At 38.8% G+C, this 15,470-nt stretch overlaps 1 protein-coding gene and 2 pseudogenes across 2 annotated transcripts; 1 reads left to right on the forward strand and 2 right to left on the reverse strand.

Moving 5' to 3' along the window:
• LOC148737851 (uncharacterized) overlaps positions 1-15,470 on the reverse strand; it is a 161,881-nt pseudogene that overhangs the window by 59,831 nt on the left and 86,580 nt on the right.
• On the reverse strand, positions 2,286-5,770 carry LOC148737856 (uncharacterized). Of its 2 annotated transcripts, none has more exons than XM_088747220.1 (3): positions 5,641-5,770; positions 3,202-3,634; positions 2,286-2,772 (listed from the first exon to the last, which is right to left on the reverse strand). In XM_088747220.1, the coding sequence occupies exons 1-2, from the start codon at positions 5,735-5,737 to the stop codon at positions 3,423-3,425; spliced, it is 309 nt and encodes a 102-aa protein (XP_088603346.1). In that variant the 5' UTR covers positions 5,738-5,770; the 3' UTR covers positions 2,286-2,772; positions 3,202-3,422. The 2 variants fall into 2 exon arrangements, with proteins under 2 accessions (XP_088603346.1, XP_088603345.1); XM_088747219.1 differs by having other exon boundaries at positions 2,288-2,776.
• LOC148737857 (adiponectin receptor protein 2-like) overlaps positions 13,883-15,470 on the forward strand; it is an 8,695-nt pseudogene continuing 7,107 nt past the window's right edge.

Here is a 15,470-nt window from a genome sequence, read left to right on the forward strand (position 1 = left end):
AAAGCAATTACATAGCAACCGGTTAACGCTAGTTACACTCCAATAATAAGTTTGATGCTTGGTCTTTCAGTCAGAAAACCTATTTCCAATTCATCTTACGGTAACATTATTCATTATCAAAAGTGCATTGTTTTGCAAGGATTTCAAGCCCTTATAATATTCCTAAAACTATGACAATTTTTACATGTGTTTGATACCTCCAATTAGCTGCTGACATGTCACTCGCCTTTCACACCACTCTGTCAGGATGATGAACGAAAGGAAATGCATTCACCATTCTCAATCAAAGGTCATTCGCAGTATTTCCTTGTCAGTAAAGGCCTATGGCGTTTATGTAATAAACAAAATAATACATGGTTGTTTGTAGATGTGGTCTGTTAATTTCTCTCCTTGTGTTCAACTCAATATCTCACGAGTGAGCGCAGCAAACGAGGAAATTTAACAGAGACTTAGTGTTTGCCAGCATGCATGTTATCATGGCCAAGTGATTATAAAAGAGTTTATAATCTCTTCATTGTGGCATATCAGGACGCTTTTCATTAGTAACTTGTGAATGTGGGTTTTGGTGATCCGCTTCAAATCAAGTCAAACGTTTCCTTATATCCTCCCACACGTGAATTCACTGTCGGATGAATAGAACTTTATCAGACTGTAACACTTCTACATCCACCATCAGCTCCGTACAATCCACCAGAATACTACTTCGTCGTGACTACATTTATATCCTGAATTCGGGGCAGGTGATTAGAGCAAATAAGAAAATTTAGGATTATTATGGCAGTTTGTTGAGGCACTGGAAATTTTCATTAAAAAAAATTCCCTCATGGCCTCTAAGCTGATAGAGGTACATCTAACATCAATATGCATATTCTCGAAACTGTCTTGAGAAGAATTTGTTTAACAATTGAGGGCTTCTGAATGTGACGATTATTTCCTTTATTCTGGTGACCTTACTGTTAGATACAGGGGCGATATGGTAAGGAGAAATTAGATGCTAGGAACTCTTAGGGGTCAAAGAGTTGAGGAACATGGGGGGAGGGGGTAAGGAGAAACTAGATGCTAGTAACTCTTAGGGGTCAAAGAGTTGAGGAACATGGGGGGAGGGGGTAAGGAGAAATTAGATGCTAGTAACTCTTAGGGGTCAAAGAGTTGAGGAACATGGGGGGAGGGGGTAAGGAGAAACTAGATGCTAGTAACTCTTAAGGGTCAATGGGTTTATGGGTTAATGGATAGTTATCTAGAACAAACCACGATTTTTTTTAAAATCTTATTTATTTAGGCAGACATGCTTGACAATATACAGTGACTTCACTGGATAGTTGACAGTTTACCAACACAGATTTGACTGATATATATCACTCAGTTGATGTTCGTCTTCCTGTCTTTCTGTATTACGTCAGTAACATTTTTTTCTTTCAATTTGTACGAGCTTCTGCAAAATTTTCTCAGGAGTAGAGAGAGCAAAAAATCCAAATGAATAAATATGTGAGCCAGATACACATACCTCATCTGACTTGAGCACTTAGTACATGCGTGCCGTGGGGTAAATAAAATTTATGGCATAACACTGTCAAGAAATGCAGCCATCTACTAGTTACTTAAGATCTTGCATTGCTTTTTTAGCAAAGCATGAGTAAGATATCAATAGCCACTTAAAATTGGATAAATACGACTCAAGGCCTAGCATTGTTAAACCACACAAACTTCTACTAAACATAGCGGAAGTTACGATTGTGATGAAACAAATCCTGAGTAAGACATCATTAGTGAATTTAGACTGAATAAATATGATTCATGGCTTTAAGCATTGTAATACAACACAGCCATCTACTAAACATATCAGATGTTACCACTGTTATGACAAAATCATGAGTAAGATAACTTCAGGTTGAATAAATATGATCATTGCTCAGCCTGCTACTGCATGCTTACAATAGGTATGATATTGATGGTAACTTCAAATTGAATAGAGGCAAAGTATGGCTTAGCATTGCTACACAACAGCCATCTACAAAATATATCATAAGACGTTAATATTGAATTTCAAAAATCATAAGTAAATTAAATTATTATGATTCATGACCTAGCATTACAATACGACACAGCCATCTACTGAGTGTCTCAGATGTTTAGGTTGAATTGAACAATTCATAAGTAAGGTATTGACATAAGCGTTAGATCGAATAAATACGATTTATGGCTTAGCATTGCCAAACAACACAGCCATCTACTTAAAATCTCACCAGTTTTAACAACTGACAAGTAAATAAGGATTGACAATAGTCTTTTCTCTATCAGTCTATTAAGTTTTCCTGCTGTTCTAATCAGACCCTATAAATTAAACAACTCCATATGCTGTTACTTTTTCTACACTTAGCACTAATTAAACTGAAATTCAATCTGCATCTGAAATAATTTTATAAATGATATAAACTCAAAGGTTAACTACTTATCAAGAAAGAACCCTTAGATATTAATGTTATGGGTCACTGTATCTGCCAGTCTTGAGTTGATAACCTTATGGCAACTGTATTTTGACACTATTTACGAAAACTAATACAGGTAACTACTTAATCCATTTCAAATGAAATTTGTTACACGAAGAATGCACTCATCTGTGAATACAGTGTTATGGATTACACACTCGTTTCTTTTATATCATCCAGCGCTTCGTAAAACTGATCAAGATCACTGTCATCGTCAAACGTGGCCAGCGGTGCTCTTGGAGACTCTCGCCCTAAGACTGCTGGGAGATTAGCATCTGCTTGGTGTCTATCTATGGCATAATAGCATGACACAAGGCAAAAAGAAGACATTCAGTAACTTGCCCTGTGTTAAATACTTACACTCTGCTTAGACTAATTCATAGCGAGCTTGTTATATAAAGTGGGGCACCGTAGAACAAAGCAAACCTCGCAAAAGCGCTTCCCGAGAACGCTACCGTGTCGCTTTGCGGAAAGAAAAACAGTTCCAAGCCTTCCCAATGAGCTTAAAGTTCTTTCACTATTCCAGTAAACCGCTGAATGTAGTTCAGCAGGGTAACAAAGGTGACGAAATTGTAGAAACAAACAATTTGGTTGAGGAATAGCTAGGAGATGTTATTCAGTATTAGTCCTCCAAATTGATGAAAAAGATCTCAATACATCAGAATTCTTATTTTCTTTTTTCAAAGAAAGCAGGGGCTAGGGTTAGTATGCATACCCTTACTCGCGATTAACTGTTCGTCTTCCCCAGCTATATCGTCCATGCCATCTTCGTCTTGCTTTTCAGATTCTTCGTAGTCCTTTTTAAGTTCTTCGTCTTGTTTGTTAGGCTCATCTTCAATGTCATCTTCATCTTATCCATTGGATTCTATGCAGTCGTTTTCCGATTCTTCTTCTTGTTTGTCAGGCTCGTCTTCCATTTCATCCTCATGTTTTTCTTCAGATTCTTTTTCTGGTTCTTTTAGGTTCGTTTTTCTGCTCAGATTGGCCTTCGTGGTATTCCTCTGGTTTTTCATCCTGTTCAGTCTCATCTCTCTCTCCAGGCTCTTCACGATCGGTCTGCTCTGCGTTTTGCTCATGCTCACTTTGATCTTTCGATTCGTTAACACTGTCATCACTGTCATCGCTCTCTGCCTCTCGATCGATTAGAACTGAAAAGTGAAACGTTAGAAAATAAAAAGTGCTCTGTACAATAAGTGCAACTTCCTATGCACTTTCTCTTGACAGTATTTATTAAAACAACAGCTATGATAGCAGGTAGCAATGTTCATAAGGTAGTTTCTCCCATAAACATCAGCGGTATTTCTTTTGAACTTTACCGGGTAACCCTGTCGTTTAAATGAGACGTCCGACGGCTATTAACGGGTTATAATTACTGATCCCCATGAAATTCTATTGTTCTCTCTCTGCATCAAATCAACGATTGTAGTCTTTAAGATGACAAAACAACTGTATGAGGAAAGCGGAGGAGGTCCTTTTTGTTAGCAGGGAAATCATCAGGGGTAATATAATTAAACGCGCTAAATAAGCATGCTGCAATATAAAAAATATTGCAGTGTGCAGGTTACAATTGTTAAAAATATTGCTTCTTCCACTCCTCATAGGCTTTCAAAACCCACACGTCTAAAACCCAACTTTTGTCAAATTTCTCGCGTTCTGACCCTGTAATTGGCGCTCTAAATCTTTGCTCTGTTTAAAAAAAGAAAATAGAAACGCCGCCTTTAGAAGTCGATAAAGAATTAAAGCACTGACAGAAATGTCCAAGCGTTACACTACATTATCTTCGATTTCTTATGAAATATCTGCCTTCGTAGAGCTCTGTGTTATAAATAATCCTTCGTCTTCCGACGAATCCATCCTCTTTCTAAACCCAGGTTCGCACTGAGTACAATGACTCAATTCTCAGGCTTATAAAGTATGCAACTTAGTAGTCTTACACGCCTTGCACGAATTAATTCCATCATTAGAATTGTTTTGAACAACTATAACAACGAGCTACAATAACAACCCTTGGCACAATTAAAATCTAAGATATATTCATCACAACAAAGAACAATAGCAATGAGCATCACAATCATCACACATAGGTGCGACTAAAATCGAAGATCCAACACAGACACAGAACAATAGGACTTCATGGACATCAATAATTATAATAGATAATTACTTCGACACATGGCATTATGAGAAATATTGCAGCCAGCTGAGGCCGTAGGCCTCAGCTGGCTGCAATATTTCTCATAATGCCATATGCCTCAGTAATTATCCATTTATTAATTTCTGGTCATTTTAAGTGTTTTTAACCTTCGCCTATCCTGGCCTCCGACTTCAAGGGTTAGTTGGTTCATAAGGCATGATAATCATTCAAGATAAGGCATGCTAATTATGCAAGATAAGCCATGCTAATCATGCAAGATAATCATGCAGAGGTACAATCACCAGAAGGTTATCGCGTGGTAATGAAACTTAATCAGATTTCAAGAACTAGTGAGATTTAGTGAAACAACCTTGCACGACAAATGCTAAGCTGAATCAATGAAAGCTGACATCACAGAGGGCCACTCTTAAATATGCAAATCCGCTCAGCGAGACTCTGATGATGACTTTCCTTCAGGTTGTCTTAACGTACCCTCAACCGAGGAAAATCAAACTAATTAAAATTACCTCTGGTTATTATATGGCTGTTCTCACAAGGATTGGGAACTACTGAATTCACGAATTTGATTGACTGAAATCAATATTGAAAGCGGTCTTGATTTTCCCATCTAGACCGGCATCTAGACCGGTCTAGAGAAAAAAGGTACAAAGAATATAATATTCCGTTACTTTCTAGACACAGCCATATGATAAACATCTTCAGTAACCGAGCTAGGTCGCATTAGGTCTGTACTGGTGACCTTGGTCAAGATTCTCCCACCCAGACCTCCCGCTCGGTTGATAAGAACTAAGCATTCCTCAAAGTGAGAAATGAATTTCTCATGCCTGTGGTTGTTCGGAAGACTGAGGTTGTACAAACCATTACTTGATCTAATGTCAACGTTAAGTATATTTTGACGTAAACTTCAGTAGAACAGGTTTGTTTTGAGAAACCGCGTCTTCAATGCACGACAAAATGATAATCCTTATTTCCCAAAAACATGGTTTTCAATAAACGTACCTTCATTGTTTTGATTTCGTCCACACTTTTCCATCAAATAGCCCAAGAATTGCTGGAATTTAAGACTCAGAATACGTCGTACCAAGATGCAAGGCATCAAGAACAAAAATAAACGGTCAAAGACTGTATGTGGCCACTGGTGAAGCAAAATTTTAATAGCATTAAAAAAAAGCTAGACGCTATCACGTAGAGGTGGAGAATATTTGTCTCACAGGCTAAACAGAAAACCTGCCGCATCCCACATAATGATGACTACCCTGTTCCACAGGAGTAAGATGATTCAGGAATATACTGTCCAATTGACATTCAACTAGTAATAAAATGGTAACAAATAATAGTATTAACAATAATAATAATAATGCTAACAATGTTAATATAACAAAGGGGCTAGCTCGAAAGACTCATGGTTTCCAATCCCCTGGGCTCCAACATGCCTATGCTTGTTTTACTTCGCTTGTGAATTATGAATAATTTTCCTATTTTATTGCAATTCCATTTTTTTTGGCTCTTTTTTTTCATGCGTAAAATGTATTCGGTCATTCCGCGTCCCAACATATTCCGCAGCTCCGCCGATCCACAGTTCTATCGTTTCTCAGTTCCTCCGTTTCATCAGTCTTTTGAAGAACTTAGCGTATCGTATTTCGCAGCTTACTCGCTTCGCAAATTTAGCAGCTCCGTTTCGGCTTAAGGTTACCGAGCACCTTCAGGGGTGTCTCGCGTGCCAGCGAAGTAGCGCGTCCGGTTCAAACTTTAGATATCTGAACCCCATATCAAATTAGAGCTTATAGGACTGGCTATCAGAGAATAGCAAAAAATTTGAAAAAAATTGAATTATCGAGTTTTCCACGACTTCTAAATACGAGCGCCCGAATCACCTTTTGAACGTTACAAGTCAAAGCGAATTTTGTTTTTCCCTAATTTAACGTGTTCCTCCGTTACCGGGGCCAAAGCGCTACAAAAGACATGTCTGCGATGTGCCAAATTCAATTTCAGTGACAGGTTACAGAACATTTTTGAAATAGGATTAAAAAAAATGTGGAGTGATCGTACAATAATCGCTCTTGAAAAAAAAGTATCTAGAGATAAAAAATTCGGAGACATTTTTTATTGCTTGTATGTAAAACCAGCTACTGTCAAAATTTGAGAGCAATCGAACAAATTCCCTTTGACTTGTAGCTCTTAAAAGGTGGATTTAGAGGGCATGAAGGAACGGAATAGTATACCATTGTCAATGAACAAAGTTGCCTCAATTTCGTTGTTAACAATTCAGTTAGGACCCTAAGTAATGGGAAAAAAGGGCATTTTAGAAGACGAGAGAGTAAGTAACCAAGACCCCCTTCCCAACATAGTCACACTTATCTGAATAAGAATAATTCGTTACTGAGTACGTAAAACATGCCTAATATCTCGAAGTGTGTATACATGCCATATTACAACTGTAATCTACTTGAGAGGGGACTTTTCATTGAAAGGAAGCCCTAATTTAGTTTTCCTAAAAGCTCTCGGTGGCCAGATCTGATTGGTTTTAGGATTATACTGAAAACTTGTGCGTGATAACGGTATAACGGTGCATTAATATACAAAGCCCATCCTTAGTTTAACCACTATGGTTTTATACTCTTAAAGGTATCTATGGGCAGCGCGAATAGTGCAATTCTCAACTTGCATGATTAGGCTGACTGCATTACTTGTCTGTAAAGATGGGGGAAGGGACGCTAATCCGAGAGTTACGGGCATTGTCTCCTTTGAATTTGGAATTCACTCACGGTGAAGCTTAATCACACGTACGTCTTGAATAATAGTAGTTTGTTCATACTCACAGGAATCGAATACTTGGCGCGATATCTTTAAATTGCTCGTTGCTCACTGTGCGGATTTTGTTGAAGTAAAAGCTTCTGTAAACGACGATAGAATGAAAGGGTAACTCGTTAATGACAAACATTAGAACATAAAGTTACATTTAAAAAAAAAGCCAATATAAGTGATTGTGAGAGAGTGCGAGTAACACCGAATGAGCACGAGTGACCACAAATGACCACGAGGGAACCCCGAACGATCATGATTGACCACTAGTTACCATGAGTAACCACAAGTGACCGTGGTGACCACGAGTGACCACGAGTGACCACGAGTGACCACGAGTGACTACGAGTGACCACGAGTGACCACGAGTAACCACGAGTAACCACGAGTAACTCCGAGTTACTATGAGCGACCACGAATGACCACTACTTGCCATTAGTTACTCGTGTGATCAAGAGTAACCAGTAAGCAGTAACTAGAGGAGGGAAGGAGTGGTGTCATCTTCCTGCTTCCCACCACACGAAACTTTTATCCGGTTTCAATCACTCGTCACCGTGACGAAGAGAAGAGTCTTCTCTGTCAACTTTGCACCTTTGCTTTTTTTTTCGTTTGTTTTGTTTTTATCTTTTATTTTCTATTTTAAGGTATTTTTTTGTATTTATCGCTCGTTTTCTTCCCATTCATTTCCCTAACTTAATTTCTTCTGTCTGCCGGGATTCTGGACGGAAACGGACTAATTGGGCAACAGTTTTTGACAGCGAAGTAGCTCTGGGAACTACGCTTTCAATGAAGGAAGTGCTACATTGTTTGCATATGTCAGTCTCCGTGAATGGTTTATCTACGTTGAAATCAGAAGTTTTTGGATGAAGTCACCTGATGATAATGAGATTATGATGTCAGCCAAACATATCACTTCTTGGTCACCCTTGGTTGTTAATGTTCACTCATGGTCATTTGCTGTCAATCGTGGTCACTCGTGTGTAACTTTTGACACAACCTACTCAAATGACGGAGATGCAGAACATGCCGACGACTGCACTCTCACAAGACCCCAGTTTTGCAGTGCTTCATTAGCGTCGATTAAAAATGCTAATGAGAAACAGAGACTTACACGAGCTGCATGTTTGTTAAGTCTTTAAAAACTCCACGCTGTAGGTACTGAATATTGTTCTGATAAACAGCCCTTGAACGACAAAGAAGATGGATCATTATTACTTAAAGTACAGAAAACTCTAGAAGCAAACTTCCATTGCAAAAAAAACTTCTAATAGCTTTATCAACTCTTCCGCGTCTTATTATAAAAAAATATCTTTATAAATTATGTGACACCAAAAAGGAGATAAAAAATACCTCACTGCTTGGGACTACTTAAAAAATTAGGTAATGGCAGTTAACGGTTGCCTCGCTTCATCCGAGTATGAGTACGCGCTTATTTATATATGGGAAAGAATCGCTACGTCCTTTTAATAATTGTCTTTTTTTTTCTGTCAGGTGACATCATGCCAATGAGATCAGAGTTGGCAGTTGCTATCTTGGATGTAATAGCAACTTCAAACTCGAGCAATGTCATACGTGACTCTGGTAAATTCCAAGCTTAAGGTGTCTGAATCTAAGCCAGCCAAGGCACACTAGTTTGAGTAATTCAACGAAACCGTATGTAGAACAAGGGTGAAGGAATAAGTCTGCTCACTTTTTGTGTCACGCCACAGATACAATTTAACTTGTAATTTAGAATTACTTATTCCTCAAGTATGTGTTCTTTATTTTTTTCGCAATCCCACATCCCCTAACAGAAAATTTAAATTAACCAAATAATACGACAGCCGCTAATGAACATTGCCGAATTACAGATGATCAGATATCTCGCGAAAGGTCAAGAATTTCTACTGGTGCAGTTAGGTATAGTTTCAATCCGCCATCTCGTTCAAATAAAATTGTTGAGTTTACTTACTGAGCTCGTCTTTCAATTTGGACAAGCCTCGGAACTGATCCAGTGACAGGGTTACGAGGCTGTTTTTCTCCATGTATCTACGCGATAAATGAAATACACGAGACGCACTGTATCACTATTTGACAGTAAAGATAATTTTAAATAATTGCTTGGGCTTAGAAACGTTTATCGTCGGGTCTGGCTAAGATCATTGGTATAAGTTTACTCACCTCATATAAACGTTCTTCTTGAAATTATTCGTGCCTTGTTCTTCAGCAAACTGTTTCACTGCTCATCAAAGTTGTCCAAAACTTCATTAAAAGCATCGCTAGCCTGCTTTCACCGGGACGAGAAACATTTTGATCACACCACACTTGCACTGATTGTTCTGACCGCCGGTTATAATGGTTTAACGACGGTATATACTCGGGGTGTACATCATTATAGTTATGATTAAAAAATATTTAAAGAGGGAGCCCAGTTCGCCATAGCGGTTTTCAGTGAGGCCCTCAAAATTAGCAATGTATGAAATACGTAATCACGTAATTGATAAGTAAAAGCTCACGGTGGAAATTATGAAATATCTAAAATATGACATGAACAGAAAATAATAAAATCGATGTGCAAGAGATGACACACTAAAGCCGATGTAAACTAGCTGTGCCTAGTTAATTTTAGAACATAGTTAGCAGAGCCGCGCAATCCAATTCATTACACGTAAGCGTGGTCAAAATCCCGATAGCGCACGCTGATAGCGTGAGCAAATCGCTTCGCCAGAATATTTTTTTTTTCGCGCGAGCGGCCATTGTTAGCGCGGGAAAAAATAATATATTTTGCGGCAATAATGTATACAAACAGAGACTCGGCCCACCAGTCCCAAAACGAAGACAATTTTCCGACCTTTTCCCTTGGGTTAGAGTTCTTAAATGTGGCAGAAAAAAAGAAAAACAACGGAAAAGGAGACTCGGCATCAGCGCCGTCACGATTCGCTTCACTGTTCGAGGGTGAAATGCAACAAATTTTGACAGAAAGACACTCTGGTAAAACCAAACAAATGACAAACTGGTCTGTTTCAACCTTCAAAGGCAAGCTTAAATTTTTCCGTTTTAAAATTGTTGAATATATATTTACAGTTGTTCTCGGGAATAGTAAAACTCACGGAAAAATTGTTTGCGAAAGGATTAACACATTTAATTACATCAAATTACAGATGTAGCAATAACAGTCTTTCTGTCTGGTTTTCCTTCATGAAAATAACTTTCAAATGGTTTCTTTTTAAACTCTAAGAAAATTTTTTTTTATTTTAGCTTGGTGTAACGAGAAACAAAACAAACTTCAATGGAAAACATGACGGTAGGACAACTGGACACAAACCTGCGTAGATTCTATGCCGAGGCCAGGAACAAGTCCGGGGAATCCTATAGCAAATCCTCTCTCTTTGGTTTCAGGCACTCTATTGAGAGATACCTGAATGCACCACCCCTAAGCAGAGGGCTCAAACTGAGTTCAGATCCTCGATTTAAACGATTAAATGAAATGATAAACGCTCAGATAGTCCGTTTGAAGAGCCAGGGCAAGGAAAATGTCACCCACAAGCCAGCCATAGAGAGGGAAGACTTGATGAAGTTGAGAGCATCGCCAGCCATTGCACTGAGTAATCCACTCACCCTCCTCCTCAATGTAGTGTTTCACGTTATTTTATTCTTTTGCCGGAGAGGAAGAGAAGGTCAGAGGCAGCTGAAGAAAACGAGCTTCAAGTTTGAAGTTGATGCGTCGGGAAGATTTGTCACAATGGCGCTGATAAAGCGACAGAAAACGATCCCGGAGGAGTGACTGATGTATCCAGCAACGACAAATTGTCAAGAATGTTTGAAACACCTGAAGAGAACGACGGATACAAAGCTTTGAAGTTTTACATGGCCTAACTCAATCCTCAGTGCGATGCTCTCTTTCAGTATCCGAGAAAGAATTCTAAGTGGAACTATGACGATAAAGTCTGGTTCGACGCCCGACCAATTGGTGGCAACAAACTCGACGAGATGATGAAAAGCATCAGTGACGAAGCAAAACTCTCCAAAATGTACACCAACCACAGCGTCAGAGCCACCGCAATCACCTTACGGTCGAATGCTGGTGTAGAGAACCGCCACATAATGGCAATCTCTGGTCACCGTAGCGAACAGAGTGTTTTACATTGCAACACGCAGCCCTCGACAGCACAGCTCTGTACCTGCAGCGAAGTCCTTTCGAAAGGCTTGACCTCTGACAGATCCGAATCTCTTGCCACTGTAACCGCCATAAACATACAGAAAGAAGTGCAGGAAAACGGCCTCGTTGTGTTCACTACAACTGAGAAAACCACAAGCGGCTTCGGATCTTTCTTTAACAACTGCACCGTTCAAAATGTCCACATCACTCTTGGATCAAATTTTAGCCACACTTGTGGACATTTACTGTTATACTGTTCTCAGCGTTTACTTAGACCGTTTTGCAATGGTGTATTCTCGGCAATCGATATACTTTTAGAAGCAATTTGACTTACGTTAACTCTTCTCTTGCGCGAAGTGTTCGTTTTCTCAGAGAAACAGAAAATGTGGCGTGTTGTAAATTAACCAATTAAACCGCAAAGTTTCTTCTCTGTCGTTAGGAGAATTTTATATTTAATCAGGAAATAATTGTTAAATAAAAGTTTCATTCTTGAGCTTGATTTCCTTTTTAAAAATAAAGAATTAAGTATTTAAACGCAGTAAAATAAAGCTCGAGCCTTAAACAGAAAACTTGAAATAAAAACTATTCCCTATTTTGCTTAATATTTCGGCTTACCGCGAACAATCAATTCTGATATTGTTGTCCGTTTTTCGTGTCAGATTTGATGCAAAATTCCACCGGCTATGTTCTAAAACAATTGGTTCATGCTTTAGCGTGCTCTATCGAGTTATGGAGCACGCGGGAAGTTTGGAGAGTACTCAAGAAGCTAGAGTTACCCTCGGCTATCGCCTCGGGCAACTCTTACGCTTCTTTCGTGCTCTCCAGACTTCCCGCGTGCTCCATAACTCGATAGAGCACGCTAGAGCATGAACCAATTGACAATTAACCCACTTGATTAACCGCGTTGTTTTTTTCGTTGTTACGATTTTGAACATCATTATCATTATCATATATCGCTTATAGCCTCATGGGTAGGCGTCAATGAAGTAGTGTGTGGTATTATATTTTGGTATATAAACACTAATGAAATACTTGGCGAGCTTTCGCGCACCGTGAAAGTAACACGTTATCTTCACAAGTGAAAATATCACCGTTACTAAGGTTCCATAATAAATTGCACCTTTTGCAGCCAAAGCGAAATGGTCAGGTTTTTTCGTCAGTGTTTATATAATAAGTAGAAAAAATTCAGATGTCGAGGATCGTGTAATTCCTATCACTAACTTTCGTGAATTTCTGTGAAAGAGTCTAGATCAGTTAGCCCAGTTAGCCCAATGGATAGTGCGCGTGACTGTTGTGCGTTCAAAGTTATTACCTTTCTGAAGTTGTTAGAGTCCGTGAAAGATTTGTCCGGATTTGAAGCGTAAGTTTTGTTTTCAAAGCTTTGAAAACCATAACAATGAAAATATCCGTACCGCTTAGTAATGCGCTTGAATGATTTATTAAACATTGTCTATGGTTCTGAAAACGGATTAAGACTCGGGCGAGATCGGGCTCTCTTTCTGTTGTCGGTTAACAGTTAGAAGCGATGGAACCAAGTAAGGAAATCAACATAAACTTAAGGTCTTAAATGCTCGGAAAATATCTTTATCCTTCAGTTGCTCCAATGAAAGCGTAAGGAGCGATATAATCCTTATAAATATGAACCGCAGTACAGACAAGCATCAGTGAACTGAGGCGACAAACTGCTAACTAAAGGTAATTCAACTACACACGGAAAGATTTTTTATATCCGGGTTGATGGTTTGGTCAATTAAGTGACAGCTTGAGGATAATCTTCATCATAACAAAGAATGGTATTATAAATCGAATTACGTATGATGCACGATCCTCGCAGTAGATAGCGCTATTTAAGCAATAGCGAAAATCAGATTAGTTAATTTTATAGCGTCATTAGAGACAATATATTCTATGGAGTCAATCATTAGCATTGTTGAGATAACGTGATTTCAACTGTATCAAATACCGCAGTTCCGACTATATGAACTTCGTATATTTCATTGTATCTTATAAATCGAATTGTTTTGCAACACATCTCTGAGTCGTTCGAATAACCGAACCTTACACTTTCTCTTGAGACTTTACTTTTATGCCAAATGCTGATACATTAAATTAAGAGAAAAAAGTTTACATCCTTAAGCCGAAGTTATTTTTATAGCGTCATTAGAGAAAATATTTTCTATGGAGTCAATCATTAGCATTGTTGAGATAACGTGATTTCAACTGTGCGTTTCCGTTTGATAAACTAATTCAAGAAATCATTGTTTTAGAATTAAGGACAGGTTTGAATTATTGGGTAAAAGAATAGCACATAGAATCGTATTCTGCATAAATGCAAGCGAGAAGCTGGTGAATACGATGACCTATAGTCAGTACTGTTTAGATTTCTTAAACCGGCGTTGTAGGTATTCATTTGATGTATGCCTACTGGGCAGAATTAGGTTTTCTCTGTTGGATCGTACTCATTTACGAGCTCAAAGGAGGCTTATATTGTTGAAAAGATATGACTGGTACTCCTCAAAGACACGAAAGAAAGCAAAACGCTGCAAAAGAAAATTCACAAGAGACTAGGAATGGTGTTGCAGAGGAAGAAATCATTTCGCCAGGAGTCAGAGTTGGTATATCATAATGAAAAACACCTTCTGTCCCATTCTGAACTACCAGACTGGCCTTGCGGAAGTTAATTTTCATCCAGTTTCCACAAACCACCGATGCATGTTTTAGATACTGCTTTAAGAGTATCTTTAAACTTCACAGTGAAACGGGTAATAAATATTTGGACTCATTTGATTGGTTTTATTGTGTTTGTGTGTATTACATCGTACATGCTTGTGCGACCCGTCACTGTCGCTAATCCATTCCCTGGAGACTGGCACGAGAAACTTGACTTTAGCTGCTTCATTGTCGGCGCAATCTTGTGTTTGGGAGTTTCCTGGATTTTTCACACTGTTTACTGCCATACTGGCAAAGACGGTTCCCAAGATCATTTTTCGAAGGTAAGCTTGCCTGTATTTCTGTAACTTAACATGTCATATTTTTCCACGCTGAGGAATGGTGCAGTCACTCGGAGGCTTGAACTGGGTTCATTCGTAAATCTTGTCTTAATGGAGTCTCGATTATATCCGCGTTTCTTTAATAACACGAACGTTAAAGAAGATGAGCGAAAAAAAAAAAAGCCAGCGTGCAATAAAGTTAGTATAATAACTGTTACATTATTCAACCACTCATTCGGCTCGGTCAGTCAGTCAGTCAGTCAATCTCCATCTGATAGCAGTTAGTCAGTCATTCAATCAGTTAACAGATCGGTCAAACAAAATCTCGTTTTCAGTCGGTCGGTGAGTCAGTCAGTAACATAGTCAGTCAGTCAGTCAGTCAATTGGTCAGTCAGTCAGTCAGTCAACCAGTCGGTCAGTCAGTCAGTCAATCAGTCAGTCAGCCAGTTTGTCAGTCAGTCAGTCGGTCAATCAGTCCGTCAGTCAGTCAACCAGTCGGTCAATCAATCAGTCAGTGAGTAAGCCAGTCAGTCAGTCTTAAAGTCAGTCAGCCCTTCAGTCAGTAAGCAAGTCATACTATCATTTACTCAGCTTTTCAATCAAGTGATCATTTAGCAGGCTACATAGTCAACCCGCTGTTTGACCGGTCTACAAATCAGTTGTTAGTTAGTTACCCTGTCCAGCTAGTGCGCCATTTCCTCCCTTAGTTTCTACGAGAAAGTCTAAGATGATGTACTTACCAAATTACATACATACATACATTTTATTGAACACATCTCCGTCTGGGGCTTTTCAGTGAACAATTACATAATTGACATACTTGGTACTATACATACAAAACTAACTAATAACCCGTTATATACAACATAAATTACTTATAACTTAGAAATAGAATGCTT

The sequence above is a fragment of the Stylophora pistillata genome, chromosome 2, assembly GCF_964205215.1.
Source record: "Stylophora pistillata chromosome 2, jaStyPist1.2, whole genome shotgun sequence".
Classification (NCBI taxonomy): domain Eukaryota; kingdom Metazoa; phylum Cnidaria; class Anthozoa; order Scleractinia; family Pocilloporidae; genus Stylophora; species Stylophora pistillata.